We start from the raw sequence: 16,692 nt of genomic DNA on the forward strand, positions 1-16,692 counted from the left end.
GACCTGCTTTCTGTTAGCATAGATTAGGTTTGTCTTTCTAGAGTTGCAAATATATTAGAACACAGTATGTATATTATTTTGTGTCTGGTTTATTTCATGAACATAATGTTTTGGAGATCTGTCTGTATTGCTGGATGTTATCAGTAGTTCATTTCTTTTTATTGCTGAGTAGTATTCCATTCTATGAAAATGCTATATTTTATCTGTTGTAGAGGAATAACTTTTCCTCTACCCTCTTAGATTCTGTGGTTAGGCCTAAGAATTAAACTGACAGAAGGCAGATTAACAGGAAAAAACACACAAATGTTGTTTAATATTTTAATGTGCACATGGGAGCTCTTAGAGGAAAAATGATGGCCTGAAGATGTGGTTAGGACTGAGAGCTTATATATCTTTTTAACAAAGAGCAGTACATTTGTGGGGAAGTGACAAGATGAAAAACAAGGATTTATGTTTCTAGGTGGGTTAAATCGTGGGAAATGACTAGAATACATGGGGGAAATTGATGGAAGATTTATTTCAGTAGGTTTGTTTGTGCTGATCCATTTTGACATTGACTCCCAGTCTCCAGTGATAGGAGTGTCTTCCAGGTACAGAGAGGGCACCATTCTCATGGGAAATTTTTATGACCCACTTTCCAGCAGAAAAGGGGAGGTCAGAGTCTTTCCTGCAACTGTTGTTTCTCAAGTGTCTTCAGCTCAAAATAATCAACATGCCAAAGTGGCATATTTTGGGATGACATGTTCTTTTCCCCTCATATCCATGTGGCTGTTGATGGACATTTGGGTTATTTCCAGTTTTGAGCTACTGTGCGTAAAGCTGCTGTGAATATTCATGTACAAGTGCCTGTGTGGACATGTTTTCATTTCTTTTGGTTAAATACCTAGGAGATGGGTTGCTGGGTCATTGAAAGTGTATTTTCAACTTTGTAAGAAACTGCCAAATGTTTTCCAAAAGTAATTGTGCCATTTTACCTTACCACCAGCAGTGTAGGAGAGTTTTACTTCCTCCACACTTCTGCCAGTACTTGTATGGTCAGTTTCTTATCACCATCCATTGTAATGGATGTGTAGTAGTATCTTTTTGAGGTTTTAATTGCATTTCCGTGATGAACGATGATGTTGAGCATCTTTTCATGTGCTTTTGTATCTTCTCTAAAGTGTGTGTGGTAATCTTTTGCTGCCTTCCCCCTGTTTTTGAAAAGACAAGAAACTTTTTTTAAAGACCAGAACGATAAGGTGCATGTTGTCCGTTCGTATATCTTTTTTATGAAGTGTTCAAATATTTTGTCCACATAGAGGAGAGAAAAAAGCCTCTACTCTCTTAGATTCCTTGGCTGGGGCCCTGCAAATCTGACAGACAAAATACAGATTAATAAAAGAAAAACAAACACAGTCTATTAATAAATGCAGTGTGCATATACGTAGGAGAAATTCTGTGATGAGTAACTCAAAGAAGTGGTTACAACTTGGGCTTATATAGTGTGTTAATGAAGAATAATAAATTTCTAGCAAAGTGAGAAGACAAAAGAAAAAGGATTGCCATTCCAAGGATGGCAAACTGGGAAAAGTACATATACGAGGGAAACTAACAGAAGATAGTCTGTTTAGTGAGGCTTGTTATGTAGATTCCATTCCTAGGCTGATAAGAGTCTCTGGTGATGAGTAGTCAAAACCTATTTTTAGACAAGCAGTGGGTGGATAGAGAGCCTTTTTGGCATCTGCTCTCAGTTGTGTTCACTTCAAAATAATCCTTGTGCCACAATAACATATTTTGAGGTAGCATATTCTGATTTCCTACACGCATTTCTCTGAAGGACAAGAAATACTCTCCAGAGTATTTCTCCAGAGAACCCAAATTGACTTTCTCACTTAGAGCCACACTATTAGAATTATCAGTAAGATCACAGTGGTGATTCTTATTTGGTCTGGGTGGATAGAAAAATGGCTTTTTTCAACATTGGATATTTTCATATTTAAAATTATTAAAATTACCAGTGGGATAATACTTTCCTTAAATAATTTAGCAAATTACTAATAATCTCATTAGACAAGAAGTATGCCTTATATCTTTAAGATTTTAGAAGGATTTTCATTTGATCACTTAGAATTTTAAGTTGTACAGTTGTAAACATATAGTTATGAAAGAATAGTCCTGAATGTAAAAAAAATTCCATTTCACTAATCGATAGTTTTGGCTTGGTAAACCTATTTACCATTTTAAAAATTACTTAGTTGACATTTCTCTTTATATAAATAGTACTTGCTTAGTATAGAAAACAGAAATAAAGACAAGTAGAAAACAGAAAACACAGGTTTTTAAAAAATTTAAAGTAGAAGATTTTAAGAGATAAGTAACATTCCATTAAGTGGCTTTATCATGGTCTACTTAATGATTCTGCTATTGCTAGGAATTTAAAGTTGTTTTTAGTTTGTTGCTTGTGTAAAAAACTGTGATGAATATCTTCATGTATAACTTCTTTTCCTCTGTGTTTCATAGTTTTCTTGGTACAGGATTCCAGGCATGGGATGATTTTGTTAAGAGCGTAACAAACACTCATATATCCTTCATCTGGATTCACCAGTTATTAACATTTTCGCACATTTGCCTCCTCTCAGTCTGTTTTCATACATGTGTATAAGTGCATATCACATATATACCTACACATACACATTTTTTTCACAACCATCTGAAAGTTAGAGACAATGTGGCACTTCACCTCTAAATACTTTAGCTTGCACTTCTTGGGAACCAGGAAATTCTCTTACATAAATAACCATAATAAATTATGAAGAACATTTGTAATTTCATATTATCAACTAATATAAACTCTAGAATCACAATTCCCTATGTGTCTCCAAAATGTCTTTTATTTATTTATTTTGAAATCTAGGATCACATTGATGTTCATGCATTATGTATTTTGGCTATTATGTCTCATTAGTCTCTTAATCTTAGAATAGCTCTTGCCTGCCCTCTGACCCCCACCCCTTTTTTTTTAAACCATGACATTGACTTTTTTGAAGAGTTCAGGCCAGTTGTCTTGTAGAATGTCCTACATTCTAGATTTTTATGATTGTCTGGATTTGGCCCATGAGTAGTTTCATATTACATTTTTGGCAAGACTAACTCATGGCTGATGTGATTTGCTTATTGTATCATATCAGGGAATACATAATGTCTGCTTGTCCCACTGTTGGTGGCCCTACATTTGGTCACTTGGTTAAGGTGGTAGCTGCCAAATCTTTCATTATAAAGATGTTTTTTACTCATTATAATTGACTGTACTTCAATTAAAAAATTTTTTTTTCTTTTGTAATTAATAATCACTTGTGAACCTAATTATTTGCATTGTGCTGACACTAAAGTGGCTGAGCAGTGAAGGGGAAAAAAATCACAAAACAGAGTCTGTTTGTGGCATTATAAATTCATGATTATTAATCTCACTGGATTCCTAAACTGCATGATAATCGTACTGTGTTTCTCTAGTCAGCTTGAGTTCCCCCTCTCCGTAGTGATGATTCGAAGCCTCTTCTTTTCTCAAGCCTGTGTTCCTTTACCTTTCTTATCACTTTGAAAAGATGATCTTGGTTCCTGAAAGAAGGAAAGGGGCTCCTCTTCTCCCGTCAGAAACCAGCCTTGTGGAACAATGAATGCTAGTAGCAGCAGAGTTGATAGTGTATGGTTCTGGATCTCTTTCACTACTCACCCATTTTACTGTGGGCTTAAGTTATTAATCTTTCTATCTTGGTCTTCTCGATTGCAGAGGAATAATAATTACCATTGTATCTCATAGAGTAGTTGTGAGGATTAAATGAAGTAAATCATTGTAAAATCCTTAGCATAGTGCCCAGTATATGTGTATAATCAATAAATATTAGCTCTTTTTATGCCATTTGCTAGGAAACTTCCTTATAATGTCAATTATTCTCTTTTGTATCTTCAACCTCTTTTACTCTTTTGACCCCTTCCCACAAGCAATTAAACTTATACAGATGTTTTCTTAAGCTAACTAACAAACCAATAACTAATAAAAACCATTTTCTGCATCTCACATTTATCTTCAGCTCTTGTCCTATATACGCCTTTCATAGCCATATATCAACTCCCTTCATTTGCTATATCCCTTTTCATCTTCCCCATTTCTGCTCCCACCATTCCACTAAACTATGCCTAAGTCAGCATTACCTCTCTGAATTCATTATTGCTGTTTTCTCTGAGTACTTTCTCTATTCATTATAAAAGTCATCTTTTAAAAATGCAGCTCTGATCTCATCATTCTGTTTTTAAAGCTAGGGGATTGTTGCTGTTGTTGTTGGCATAAAGTCTCAAATCCTTAATACAGTCCACAGGGTCTTACCTAACTGCCCATCCTTAGCTTACATACATTTCCTCTTCACTCTGAGCACTAGAGCCAGGTAAGTCCTTTGATTTCTTTGAATAAACTTTATTTATATCTGAGCATTTGCATTTTGTTCCCTTTTTTGAACCACTCTCCATTTTCCACTTGTTTCCTTTGGATCGTGTCTGTCCTTTGAGGTTTCAGCTTAAAGGTCATATTCTCAGTAGACCCGTCCCTGACCTGGTTCAGAAGAAATGCAGCTTCTGTAGTTTTCACTCATATTGCTCATCATAATTGTAATTAAACAACTAATTGGGTGATTCTTCTCTGGAATGTAAGCTCCAAGAAGACAGGAACTGTGACTGTTTTGTTTGTTGCTAAACCTCCAGATTCTACTAGTACAGTTGTTTTGCTAGAAGGTGTTTGGTAAGTATTTGTTGAATGAAGAATGAGTTACTATTATTCATAATTAGAAATGTCATTCACCTCTTTATTCTTTAATGATTATTCTAAAACCTATAGATTAAACTTTTTTTAACTTAAAATATTTAGAGTTTCAATGCATTCTATGGAGGCTCCCCTGAAGACTTGTATCCCTCTTTCCGGTGATCTGAAGATATAGCCCCAAGTGGCTGTTGCAAACAATTGATTTCTTTGAGACGTGTTTTATCTTAAAAATACATGAGCACTTTGCTTTCTGTTTCTTAATATTCTTACATTTGTTAAACAAACAATGCCAAAAACTAGTACTAGGGAGTAGAATAGACACTCTTCTGATTAAACATTTCCAATTCTTTCAGCCATTCCTCATTTGACATTGTTTCACATCCACTTGGTAACCTGTTCACAGTACTGCAAAAAGTATATTTCATGGTTCCAGAACTGAACACAGTTCTTCAAGTAATATCAATACAAAGATGTATTGAATGAGTAATGGGTAAAATGTAATGAGGCAAAAAAGCTGGAAGTGCTTGGATTTGTCAGTTTCACTTTTTGAAATTGGTATAGGTATAGTGTTTTAAATTAACTTGTTTTTAGAAATAAGGTGAAATTAAGTGTATCTTAACACTATATAGGTTTAAGACTGTAGATGATGTACTGTTACACCCTTAGTTTTAATTATGTTTTCCAAATCAACAAATGCTAAAACAAAACCACATTTTTAGTGTAGGAAAGTGGTTGCCTTTGTGATGCAATGTGCAGATGTGTTTTGTTCCATTAATAGTGTGAATAGGTACAGATGGGTTACCAGAAATCCAACAGCTATACGTGTGCATGACCATAGTTGCAGTATACCACACAGAATTCTAAAGAAAATCCAATTTAAGTGAAATAGGGTTTACTTTTTAATGTATATTTGAGAATGGTTAGGCAAATTTTTTCTTATAATATTTACTACTCTGGTTAATTGCTGGAAGAACTGAAATTTAGATTTCCTGTAGGTTTTCATTTGTTACAGTTTGTGATGAATTCATGTATTAAACAATGTTTAGTACTGTGTGTATTAATTATTTATGTGTGTAACAGGCAACTCAAAGTTATGTTGACGAATGTCCTATGGACGGATTTAGGACGAAAATTCAGAAAGACCCTACCTAGAAACGATGCTAATTTATGTGATGCCAACAAGGTGCAATCAGACTCATTGCCTTCGACATCTGTTGAGAGCCTAGAGACATGTCAAAAATTAGAACCTCTTCACCAAAGCCTTAATTTGTCTGAAAGGTATGTTGTTCAGTATTGATTTTGTTCAACTTACCGCATTTGAAATGAGTCCCAGAGTCTTAAAAATAAAATTGTTGGAAATCATCTGTAAGAAAATCTGTATACACAGGTGTGACCCACTCAAATCTTAAAGCTGACAATCTTAATTTTTTAAAAAGTTAATGATAGTTCTGCACTTCATTGAATAGACTAATATAGAATTATTTCCATAAAAGCAAGTATCCTTAGTACATTTAACTTTATAATTGGTTCATGTATATGTATTTTTAAGATTCATTTATGATATAAAATGAAGAACTAGATATAGATGGATAGGTAAGGACCTAGAATAAATATTAGTTGAAAGTTATGTAAAAGATGCAGAAAATAAAAAAAAGGTATGGATATCTATAGATCTTTTTAGTTTTCTGCATTTTTAACATACCTTTTAAATATCATTTAATCTAGATCCTTAACACTTTTGACTTTGTGAGCTTTCTTGTATTTTACATGCATTTTTAAAAGAAGGAGATGATATTGAAATACTACCCCAGATTTTTAATAATAAATATACAGTTTAATTTTGAAAACTAACAAGACTAGTTTTGTTTTGTTTTGTATTTTTTAAAAAGAATTGTATACGAAGTTTGGAGCTGAAACTTAGGAATTAGCTTTGGGAATTTGTGATCTGTAACATAATATTTTTAGTGTATTTCCATTTATAATTTTAACCCTTTAATGAATATTTTTTAGAGAGAGGTACTTCGCTTTCAATTAGAATAACCTGTCATTAGCGAGACAGCTCTTTGGTTATGTAGTCTGTAATCTGGTTGAGAGTCTGTAAGTGCTTTAAGCCAAGATCCAGATAAAAATCACTAAATTTCAACACTGTTATTTAAAATAAAAATAGAACTCTGTCAGAACATCTGAACATAGTATAATACATTAATTTTAAAAAAGGACACTTCGTTTAGAAAAGACAAAACCATGAAAAGCTATGTAACAAGAATTTCTGTACTAGATCATCCTGATGTAAATATGACTTTCTAAAGCACCCAAAATCTTAGAGTCAGACAGTTTAGCTTCAGTAATTTATGAAGCATTTTGCTGTCATTGTTCTGGATTCCAGCATTTTTCCTCCTTAGTACAGGTGAACCTATTCCTTACCGTGCTGATGAATCTAAATAAGGGGGCTGCTGAAAGGAATGAACCTTCCAATCCCTTTGGACTCTTTTGAAAAGAAGCTTCAACTCTTCCAAATAGCATCAGTCCCCTCATCCCATTCTGTCCTTTTTCAATTAGAACAGCATGTTTATAATAGTGTCATGTTATATTCTCTCAGAAGAATAGTTTTTCTTACCAGAAATTGTTAGCAGCTAAATTATGTGTTCGTGTAATTTAAATATAATGTGAAGTAAAGAGTCCCTAAAGGATTCTAATTTGGTTTTTACTCTGTGTGTGTGTGTTTTCTGTTTACTTCCGGGGGTGAACTACCAGTTAGTCCAGATCTTTTTCCTCAGCTCCAGGTATCTTAAATTTAACTTGTTCCTATTCCCATATCTCCTCCCTGTCTGAATATATGACTTCTCTACACTTAGTTCTTAAAATTAGAAGTTGGAAATTGTCCTTGTTCCTCATTTTTCTTACCCTTCATATACTATGATTTGTCATGTCTAGTTATTTTTACTTCCTAAATCTGTCTTGAAATGATCATCATCTTTATTGCCACTACCTCAGTTCAAGCCCTATCAGTTTTGTGCCTTTGTTACTATGATCATAGTTTAATTTGGCTTCCTGTACATAGTCTTTTTCTTCTTGGTTGTTTCCCTGTATTGTTGCCAAAGTATTATTTGTAAAAGACAGATATTACTTGTCACTATCTAGTTTAACATCTTTCTGTGGCTCCACATACACTTCAGGATAAAGTTCAAACTCCTTAGCTTGGCATACAGGGTCCTTGATGGTCTCACCTCTAACTTTATGTCTGTCCACCCCTCCACATTCATGCTGTACTTCAGACTTAGGGAACTATTGATGGTTCACTGAATGTATAATGCTGTTTTATACCTCTGAGCTCATGCTGCTTGTTCTCTTATCTTGCAAAGAGTCTCCTTTTCCCTTTTACTGACTTGTACTGGTCTTTAGCATCAAGTTCGTATTCTGTCTTCTTGGGAAGCCGCCTTTAATTCCGCCTCCCACATCTGCATTTGATCCATTTCTTCATCTTGCTAAGCAGCCTCTTCATGTATCATAGCACTCATCACACTATATTGTGATTTTTAGTTTCTCTGCCTCCCTGGCAACAAGCCTCGTGAGGGCAGGGACTTCATATTATTATTTTTTCACTATTATTAGTACGTAGCACAGTACTGGGCACATACTAAATGCTCAATAAATGTTTGCAGAATACAAGAAAGAAATTGCTTCTCAGCGGAGTTATATCTCCAGTCTTTTTGATTGAAATGTATTTTTCTCCAATAGAACCAATTATCTGCTCTGTAATTTTGGAGACAGCCAGGAAAAGAGATAATACAAACTTCAAAAAAGACAACTGGAGAACTGTTTAGGGCGTAGCTTTAGACAGATGTTTTCTGTGTGGGACTCGCTGTCTGGAATAGGAGACTTAGGTTTTCTTCAGTCTTTGCTTAACTTCGAACATGACACTGTTTTATTTTCATTTTTACTTAGCTAGGACTTTATTATTTCAGAAAGATGAAGGGAGAAAAATTTAGTTTTGGTTTTTAATTTTAACTTACAGTTTAGCTATTGAGTAAACAAACATTACTCATTTAGTCCCAGGAATGGCATTTTTTTTAGAAATTTTATTTGCATTCTAGAATCTAAAGGTAGTGATCTAAGCATCTTGCCTTTTATATGAAGACAATTTAGCCTTTTAACTTCTGGATGAAATTGAGAAGAAAAACAGAAAATATATGATCCAGATCAACCTTGTTAAATAATGAAGGAAAGGGTCAAGAATTTTAGATATATCAAACTAGCAGTATGTGGAATGCACACATTTCTTTTTAAACAAGTAAATCATATTTTAGTCTAGGTTTTATCACCATGTGTGGTTCACATCTATTTTCCTGGGAGAAAATTTCCAGATTTTTATAAACCTTAGTCAGCAGGCAAGAAAGAGCCTAGTGGGAGACACATACAAGGCTTTTGAGAAGGTTAACCATCTTTCTCCTGCTTTCATCAGTTGGCACCAGAGATTGTTAGAGATGTATTGAGGCAGTGTACCCATATTCCATTAAGAAAAAAGTTAGCTCCTGGTTCTTGGAATTTCCCTAAATGGTATAAGTATTATTCATGTTTTTCTTACATTTACATATGTTTAAAGTTTTAAAACATTACATATTCCAACTGTTGTGGTTGTATGACTTTCCAGATGTGATGGTATGACAACCACAGTATTCTTGTAGCTTAGAACTTCTCTAAGCCAGTAATGTTTTAACTGAGTGATAATTTATTCACCAAAAATATAGCTTAGTAAAAAAAAGCAAATTTAGAAAATCTGTGAAAGTTATTCAAAAATTAAAAATGTTTTTCTACATAGCTTGAGAAATTGATTTAGAAAGTAATATTTTGAATTATATCATCTAGGATAAGAATGGATTTATGGGAACCTTATTAAAATATCACAGCACAATTTTAGAACAGTATTTGTCTACATTACAGCAAAATAAAACTAAATTAGTATTGTAATTTTAAAATTTATTATATTATAGCTTTATTATCAGACCAGATAAAATTATTATCTTTTAATGAGGGTTTTCCATTTCTTTAAAAAAATTTGCTCTTGACATCAAGTTTATCTTAATAGCTCTTACCAGTTTTTCAAATTTTTCCCCTATTTATTGAATTATTTGAATCTTACATTTACCATGCTACCTTGTATAGGAAGGGAACTCAAAACTTATAACTGAGAAAATTAAGAATCAGAGAAAATAACCGTGCAGAGACATAATCAATTAATGGCATTACTTCTCAGGCCAGTATACTTTATGCTTCATCTCATGCATTACAAAATTTGTTTCTCATTTGGTTTAGCATATTATATCTTGAAGTATGATTTCACAATATTAATAAGTAAAGTTAAACAAACTATATTTTACTTACTGATACTGTTTGCATACTTGGGGAAAAAATTGGATGGACTGTGTGAAATGACAATTTTCAGTCCTTCCTTCCATGTGTGAGAGATGTAGTATACACCTTTATATATTTCTTGTGAAAATTCAGAATCTTTTGAAATGCTGGCTAGCCCTAGAATTTTCATGGCAGTGCTAATTTATAAGTTATACACCGAAAGACAGTTTAGGTATTACGAATTTAGTCATCACTTTATAGATTTATATTTTATAAAGCTGTCACACAAAGCTCTCTTTCCTCAAGGTACCTAAATTCTATAAACTGCAAATAGTTGATGAAAGATGCTTGGGCTATGGCATGTGTTATGAAGAGCTAGGAGTACTATGGGCATTGCTAACTGTTTAACTATGTACTTTTCTAGATATTTTCGTTAAGATTGCAGAGCATGATAAATTATGACAAGCACTATTGAAAAGATTGTTTATAAATTTGAGCAAGACTTCAATAATAGGAAAATTAAAGTGAACTTCCATTTATTGTGTACTTACTGTGTGCCAGGACTGGTGCTAACTGCTTTACATCAATTATTTCATCTAGTCTTAATAATTTTGTAAGGTAGATTTTATAATTCTCCCTGTCTTAGAGATGATGCTAGGAGGCATACATTATAGTAAGTAACTTACCTAAGGTTGTAGAATTATTAAGTGCTGAAATCAGAACCTAACCCTATGTTTGTCTCACTCCAGACTCCTTACTCTTAACCCCTGTGCCATACTGCTTTTCATTCTTCTGAACTTTAATTTTTTTTTCATAAGTACAGTAGGAATTGGACTTTATTACATATTTTACCTGATATCTAATTTATTAACCTTTACATATTCTACTTGGTCTTCAGTTTTTTCCCTGTGGCATTTGTTTACCTCTAATTGAAAGATATCCCATGGTAGACATGCTGAGATAGTTCTTCGAACCTTCTGGTAAATTCAGAGACCCTCTATGCCTCCTGTGCTTTAGAGATGTAGGTTCTGCTGCAGCTTGGTAGATAATCTTTTCCAGTGGTTTTTGGGTGAAGTTTGAAATTTTTCTCTTCTAGGCAAGACTTTCAGATTTTTTTTTTTTAGCTTAAAAGATCTCATTTATCCTCCAGGCTTCATTTTTGATATCTCTCCTTTTTCTTTCTTCAGAATCTAGGAGCAAAACAAAGCATAAAAGAATAGAATGATCATTTATTATTCAGAAGAGAATTCAATTGCTTCTATCCTTTGGCAATTTAGTATTGAGGATGCAGTGTAATGGAATAAAATTTAAAAAACAAAAAGATAACTAACCTAGGTTCTTCTACTAGGAAGAATTACTTATACTTGGGTAGCCATTTAACTTTTCTGAGGTTTGAATTCCTCATGTTTAAAATAAAGAGTAGACTAAATTATTTTAAAGTTCTCCCAGGATCTGAAATTCTACGCTGTTTGGAACATAGTGAAAAGAACATAGTGTCTCTATGTAGTGAAAATAAAGAGTACCTCTAAGTACCACAGCAGATGTAACAAAGTACAGGAAAGTTTACATTTTTTAACTTAAAAGTACTCTGGCCCTTTCTAAGTGGTATTGTCTCTCAGAAAAGGTCAGTAAAATGCTGCAAGTGATATGTTGGTAACAGTCATGGGGAACATCTGATAAAGAGGAGGCAGGAAAACTTAAAAGGTACATAAAAAGAACTAAAAAATTCACGGTAATTTGGCTTGGGCCTGTCAATTCAGGGCCGAATAGTTGCCTTGAGGGCATCTTTGTAGTGTGGCAAAGTACATCAGTTGTTCATAATAACATCTCGCTAACCAGGAAAAGATTATACTACCCATTCTGTTTAAGAAGACACTAGGCTGGCAGGGAGGGTATAGCTCAGTAGCACAGTGCATGCATGAGGTCCTGGGTTCAATCCTTAGCACCTCCACTAAAGATAAATAAATAAATAACCAAACCTAATTACCCCCCACCCCAACGAGAAATTAAAAAAAAAAAAATACTAGGCTTACGTTAGTACTTTTGATTGAACCACACCAAATTAAAAAATTTTGGAGCTTTAAAAATACACTTTACTTTTCTAAGCATTTATTTTGTTGACCCTTTCCCTGATGCTATTAAAAAAGTTCATTATTACCATCAATGTATGTGCTGTTTCACTTAAGGCATCTGTCATTTACCATAATGCAATCTGAATGATATCTTTCTTGTCAGATGTAGCTTTGGTATTTACCAGTTACAAATATGTTATTATTTACCAGGGAATAAGAAGAATAAAGATTTTTTGAATTGGTTTGTAGTATCTGTTTTTAATAACTACTGGAAAAGAAAAAACATTTTTTTGAGAAAAATTGGGTAAAATTTTAAGCACCTTAATAGTGTCCATTAGTACAGTTAAAGCCATTATAGTGGTATATCAGTCTATACCAATTTATAAGATACAGCTACTTTCAGGAACAAAAAAAGAGTGTTTACCCAAAATTTTGAGTATTTATGGGTTGATTTTTCAGGGTGGTATAGTTCTAATAGCTTCCTTGGGCTAAAAGGAAAATGTTTGAAAAATTTAACTTCCTAGAATACATTTTTTTCCTTCCTGCAAATTTCAGAACAGTACAGTGTTTGTTATTTTGTGTGACAGGATACCCAGAGTTATATTGACGAATGTCCTGGGAACGGAGTTAGGAAGAAAATACATAAAGACCTCATCTGTAACTGAGGCCAGTTTGGGTGATACAGACAACTTGAAATCAGAGCAGCTTTCTTCACCATCTGATGGCAGCCTAGAATCTTGTCAAAATATAGATCCTCACAAGAGCTCCTTTTTATCGGAAAGGTATGTTTAGTGATAACTTTACTCAAAATAAATATTATGCTTACTCTCACGAGCCCTCCTCCATTCTTCCCCACAGATATGTTATTGCTAAATGTGAGGCAAACGTGCTCTGATAGCTAGTATAACTTTTCTCCACTGGTGGCTGGAATGACTATTGGAACCAACAGTCATTGGCTAATAATCAGTTTCGGAAAGTACCAATCACTCTACTTGTGTTTTGGGGAAATGGATGCAAACTCTCAATGAAAATTCAGTACCTATTTCAGTTTATTTATCTGGTATAATTGAAATTCATTCCCCTGACGTCTATCCGTTCCTCCTCCTCCTCCTTTGTCTTATCCATCCATCTGGCTGTCTGTCCGAATGCATTCCTCACAAAAATGATTTGAGATAGCTGAATTCTATTAACAATCGTGGCTTTCTCTGGCAATAAGAGAAATGGAAATCAGAAGTTGCTTTTGTTTTAAGCTCTAGGAGAATCTCATATGGGGGCTGTAAATAAGAAAAAAAAAACTATGGTAAAAAGCTAAGGGATGTTAGTTAGTAGATAATACTAGATATTTTAACTTTCATTTACCATGAACTTCTCTTTTCTATTTTCTGTTCCCAGCCAGTACAATAAATAGCTTTGATCTGAATGAGAAATTATTTACCCAGTCTTAATTGTCCCTTTCCCTCCCCCCAAAACCATCCAAAGGTAACTTCTGATTTGTATTTCTCTTGTAAGCCTAATTACATTAAAGAATATTACGTTAAAGAATATTTATAGTTACTTTTAAAAAGATTTATAACAAATTTCTTAATTACTAACACATTTGATTTTTATAAACTCTATTTCTTTTTTTGTTTGTTTTGTAGGGGGAGATAATTATGTATGTATTTATTTATTTGTTTGTTTTAATGAAGGTACTGGGGATTGAACTCAGGATCTTGTGCCTGCTAAGCATGTGCTCTACCACTAAGCTATACCCTACCCTGCTAAACCGTTTATTTCTTATGAACTTATAAATTTTATGAATTTCTCTTCTTTTGGAGAATACTTTGTTTCACTTGGGTTCTACTTAGTAAATTATCAGTGACTTTATTAGGTCTCTTTCTGAATTTGCTAAAAAAAAAAGAGAGAGAGTTTCAGTGACATTATCCAATTACTAATAAATTTAATGTATACTCAGAGATAGTAGAAGTGCATTTTATCATTTTGTACTGTAGGTGTTTTTTTCTGCCTCCTGTACTAGACCATGAGCTCCTTAAGGAGAGATATCAAATCTTGTTTGCATTTTTATCCAGTGCTTAGCTCAGTACATGTTGAATTTTGTGCACTTGGGTTAATGTTTATGTCATTTAACCTTGAGTTTTGGTTACCTGAGTTTTGTAAAAAGAGAAAAAATTTTGAATGACATTTCTACCTTACAAAGTTGTGTATTATCTCTTTTAAGTCTCGCATGTGAGAATTCTTTGTGAACATAAAATACTGGACAAATAAAGATGTTATTATTGAAGACACTTTCTACAGAAAAAGCCACTTATATGCTGTTACCATGGAATTCAAATCAGTGCACATTCATGTTGTTATGAAAAAATAGCACTATTTTGAGGATTCTGTGAAACTCTCAAGTTGTAATCTGTACTTTTCAGGCTTTATAACATCCTGGGGCTAAGGTTTAATAGTAATAGTAATAGTAATAGCTGTAAAATTTCTGACTCTTTCTAAAATCTATTCATTGAGAACTCTACCTCTCTTAAAGTTCTTTCCAAATAGTTAGGAAGTTTCCAGATAGTATTTGATACGGACCCTGAAAATTCATCTCTTGGTGGTAACTTACTTTCTTTGACTGTTGCATTTACTATAGGAATAGACTTTGGAGCCAGACATCTGGATTTAGATTTTAGCAGTACTGCTAACATGCTGATTTACCTTGAACAAGTTACTTATTCTATCTTTAAAACAGGGATAATAATACACACCTTATAGGATTATTGTACAGGTTTAAGGAGATAACCTATGTAAAATGCCTGGAACTTAGTAGGAAGTTAATAAATGGTAGTCATGATTTTTGTGTCTCTCTTATCACTGCTAGTATCAAAAGTGCCATTAATGGCTGTTTCTGTAGTTGATGGTACTGAAGTCTTCTGTGTCCCCTCCTGAGATTCCTGCTACCCTGTTGTCATTACCAATTCTGCCAAGGTAAATGTCACAGTCATACTAGTATTACTGTGTGGTTTAAGATGGAGTACTGTATTCCTTAAACCAAACTTTAGTTCTCTCTTCCCTTAAAATGATTTTTTCTGAGGAGAATTCAGAGTGCCCTTTAAATAAGTTGTAAGTATGGCCATACCATCACTTCGGTAGATGTGCCGCACTAGAACTGAAGTACAGGAGGAACACAGGGTAGCTCAAGGATGGAACTCATGTTATAACCAACCTCCTCTCAGCCTACCTGTTCTAAAATCAGGAAGAGTAAATATAAGTTATTTAGATCTCGGAAAGAGACATGATGATCTGACATTATTGTTACTGTTCTGTTACTGTAGAGAATGTAGCCAACTTTCTTACAAAGATAGAAGGTCAGGTAACACCTAAAAATTGGTAGATTAAAGAATGGGGTCTACGTCTGTGAAACCAGGGGAGGTTTCCTCTGAAAACCTAGCATTTGTGCCCTGGATGATACATACAGAAAAGGTTATATGAATGCTTGAATCTTACTTTAGCCTTAGCTTGTCTTTAGTGTTCAAAACTGTTATTACCGACTCTAGTGACAACCTGAATGGAATTATGTAGGAAAAAGTCTTGTGTTTTATGCCAGAAATAAAGGAGTAACAGAAAACAGCAAGAGTGAATAGGAAGTTTAAAATAAAATTGTCCCCTTGGAGTAGCGTATTTGTTTTTTTCTAGGTGACAATTTATTATTTTAACATATATATATATGTTATGTTATTTTAACATATACACACACACACACACACACACACACACACACACACACACTTAATTATAACCTGTGTAATATTCCTATGACAACTTTTAATTAATATTTGTTAAGTCTTGACTATGATATTATACTGTGATAAATGCCATACCTGTACTAACTTATTTAAGTTCAGGCTTGAATTGCAGCTCAGGCAATTTGCTTTACTTTTTTTCTCTGTGCCTCAGTTTATCCTATCTGTAAAATAAAATAATACCCAGGTATGCTAGCGGAGTAAATGGGAAAATCAGTTTTTATCTTTTAATTTGGTAACTTTTTACATCAATATGTAGAGATCTATTTTATCTTCTTTTACATATATATACTTCCTTATGGGTAGATATTTAGGGTATTTTTCATTTTTTTCTGTATAACAATGCTACAGTAAATGGATTATACATTTATCTTTGTGTATTTATTCTTGTAAATCCTTGTAGTTCCATTCTCCTGTATTTAACCAGAATTAAGTTTTATCATTGACATTTTTGTGATAACCTGTTGACAAAAATAAACATAACTGTCTTCATTAAATTGTTTTATTTCATTTTTTATTTTAGTGAAGATGGACTTTGTATTTCTTATGAGTTTTCTCTTTAGTCTTTGTATGTATTAGAGTGTTTCATTTGTTTCTTACTGGTTTGTAAGAACTCTTATGAATGCTATTAATGCTTTGTTATATGTATTACAAAAAATTTTTCAGGTTTCCTACTTGTAATTTTACTTTGTTTATA

At 33.4% G+C, this 16,692-nt stretch overlaps 1 protein-coding gene across 8 annotated transcripts in view; it reads left to right on the forward strand.

The window, feature by feature from the left end:
- Positions 1-16,692, forward strand: part of SENP7 (SUMO specific peptidase 7) — a 128,218-nt gene that overhangs the window by 64,714 nt on the left and 46,812 nt on the right. For 5 of the 8 annotated variants that reach the window (XM_010978431.3, XM_064495852.1, XM_031456511.2 and 2 more), the window contains 2 exons: positions 5,870-6,067; positions 12,801-12,995. The exons of 1 other annotated variant lie outside the window; for it this stretch is intronic. In XM_010978431.3, the coding sequence (XP_010976733.3) occupies positions 5,870-6,067; positions 12,801-12,995 (393 nt within the window). The remainder of the gene's footprint in view (positions 1-5,869; positions 6,068-12,800; positions 12,996-16,692) is intronic. 2 more of the 8 variants (XM_031456523.2, XM_031456527.2) reach the window with 2 other exon arrangements.

Source organism: Camelus dromedarius, chromosome 2 (genome assembly GCF_036321535.1).
Source record: "Camelus dromedarius isolate mCamDro1 chromosome 2, mCamDro1.pat, whole genome shotgun sequence".
NCBI classification, from domain to species: Eukaryota; Metazoa; Chordata; class Mammalia; order Artiodactyla; family Camelidae; genus Camelus; species Camelus dromedarius.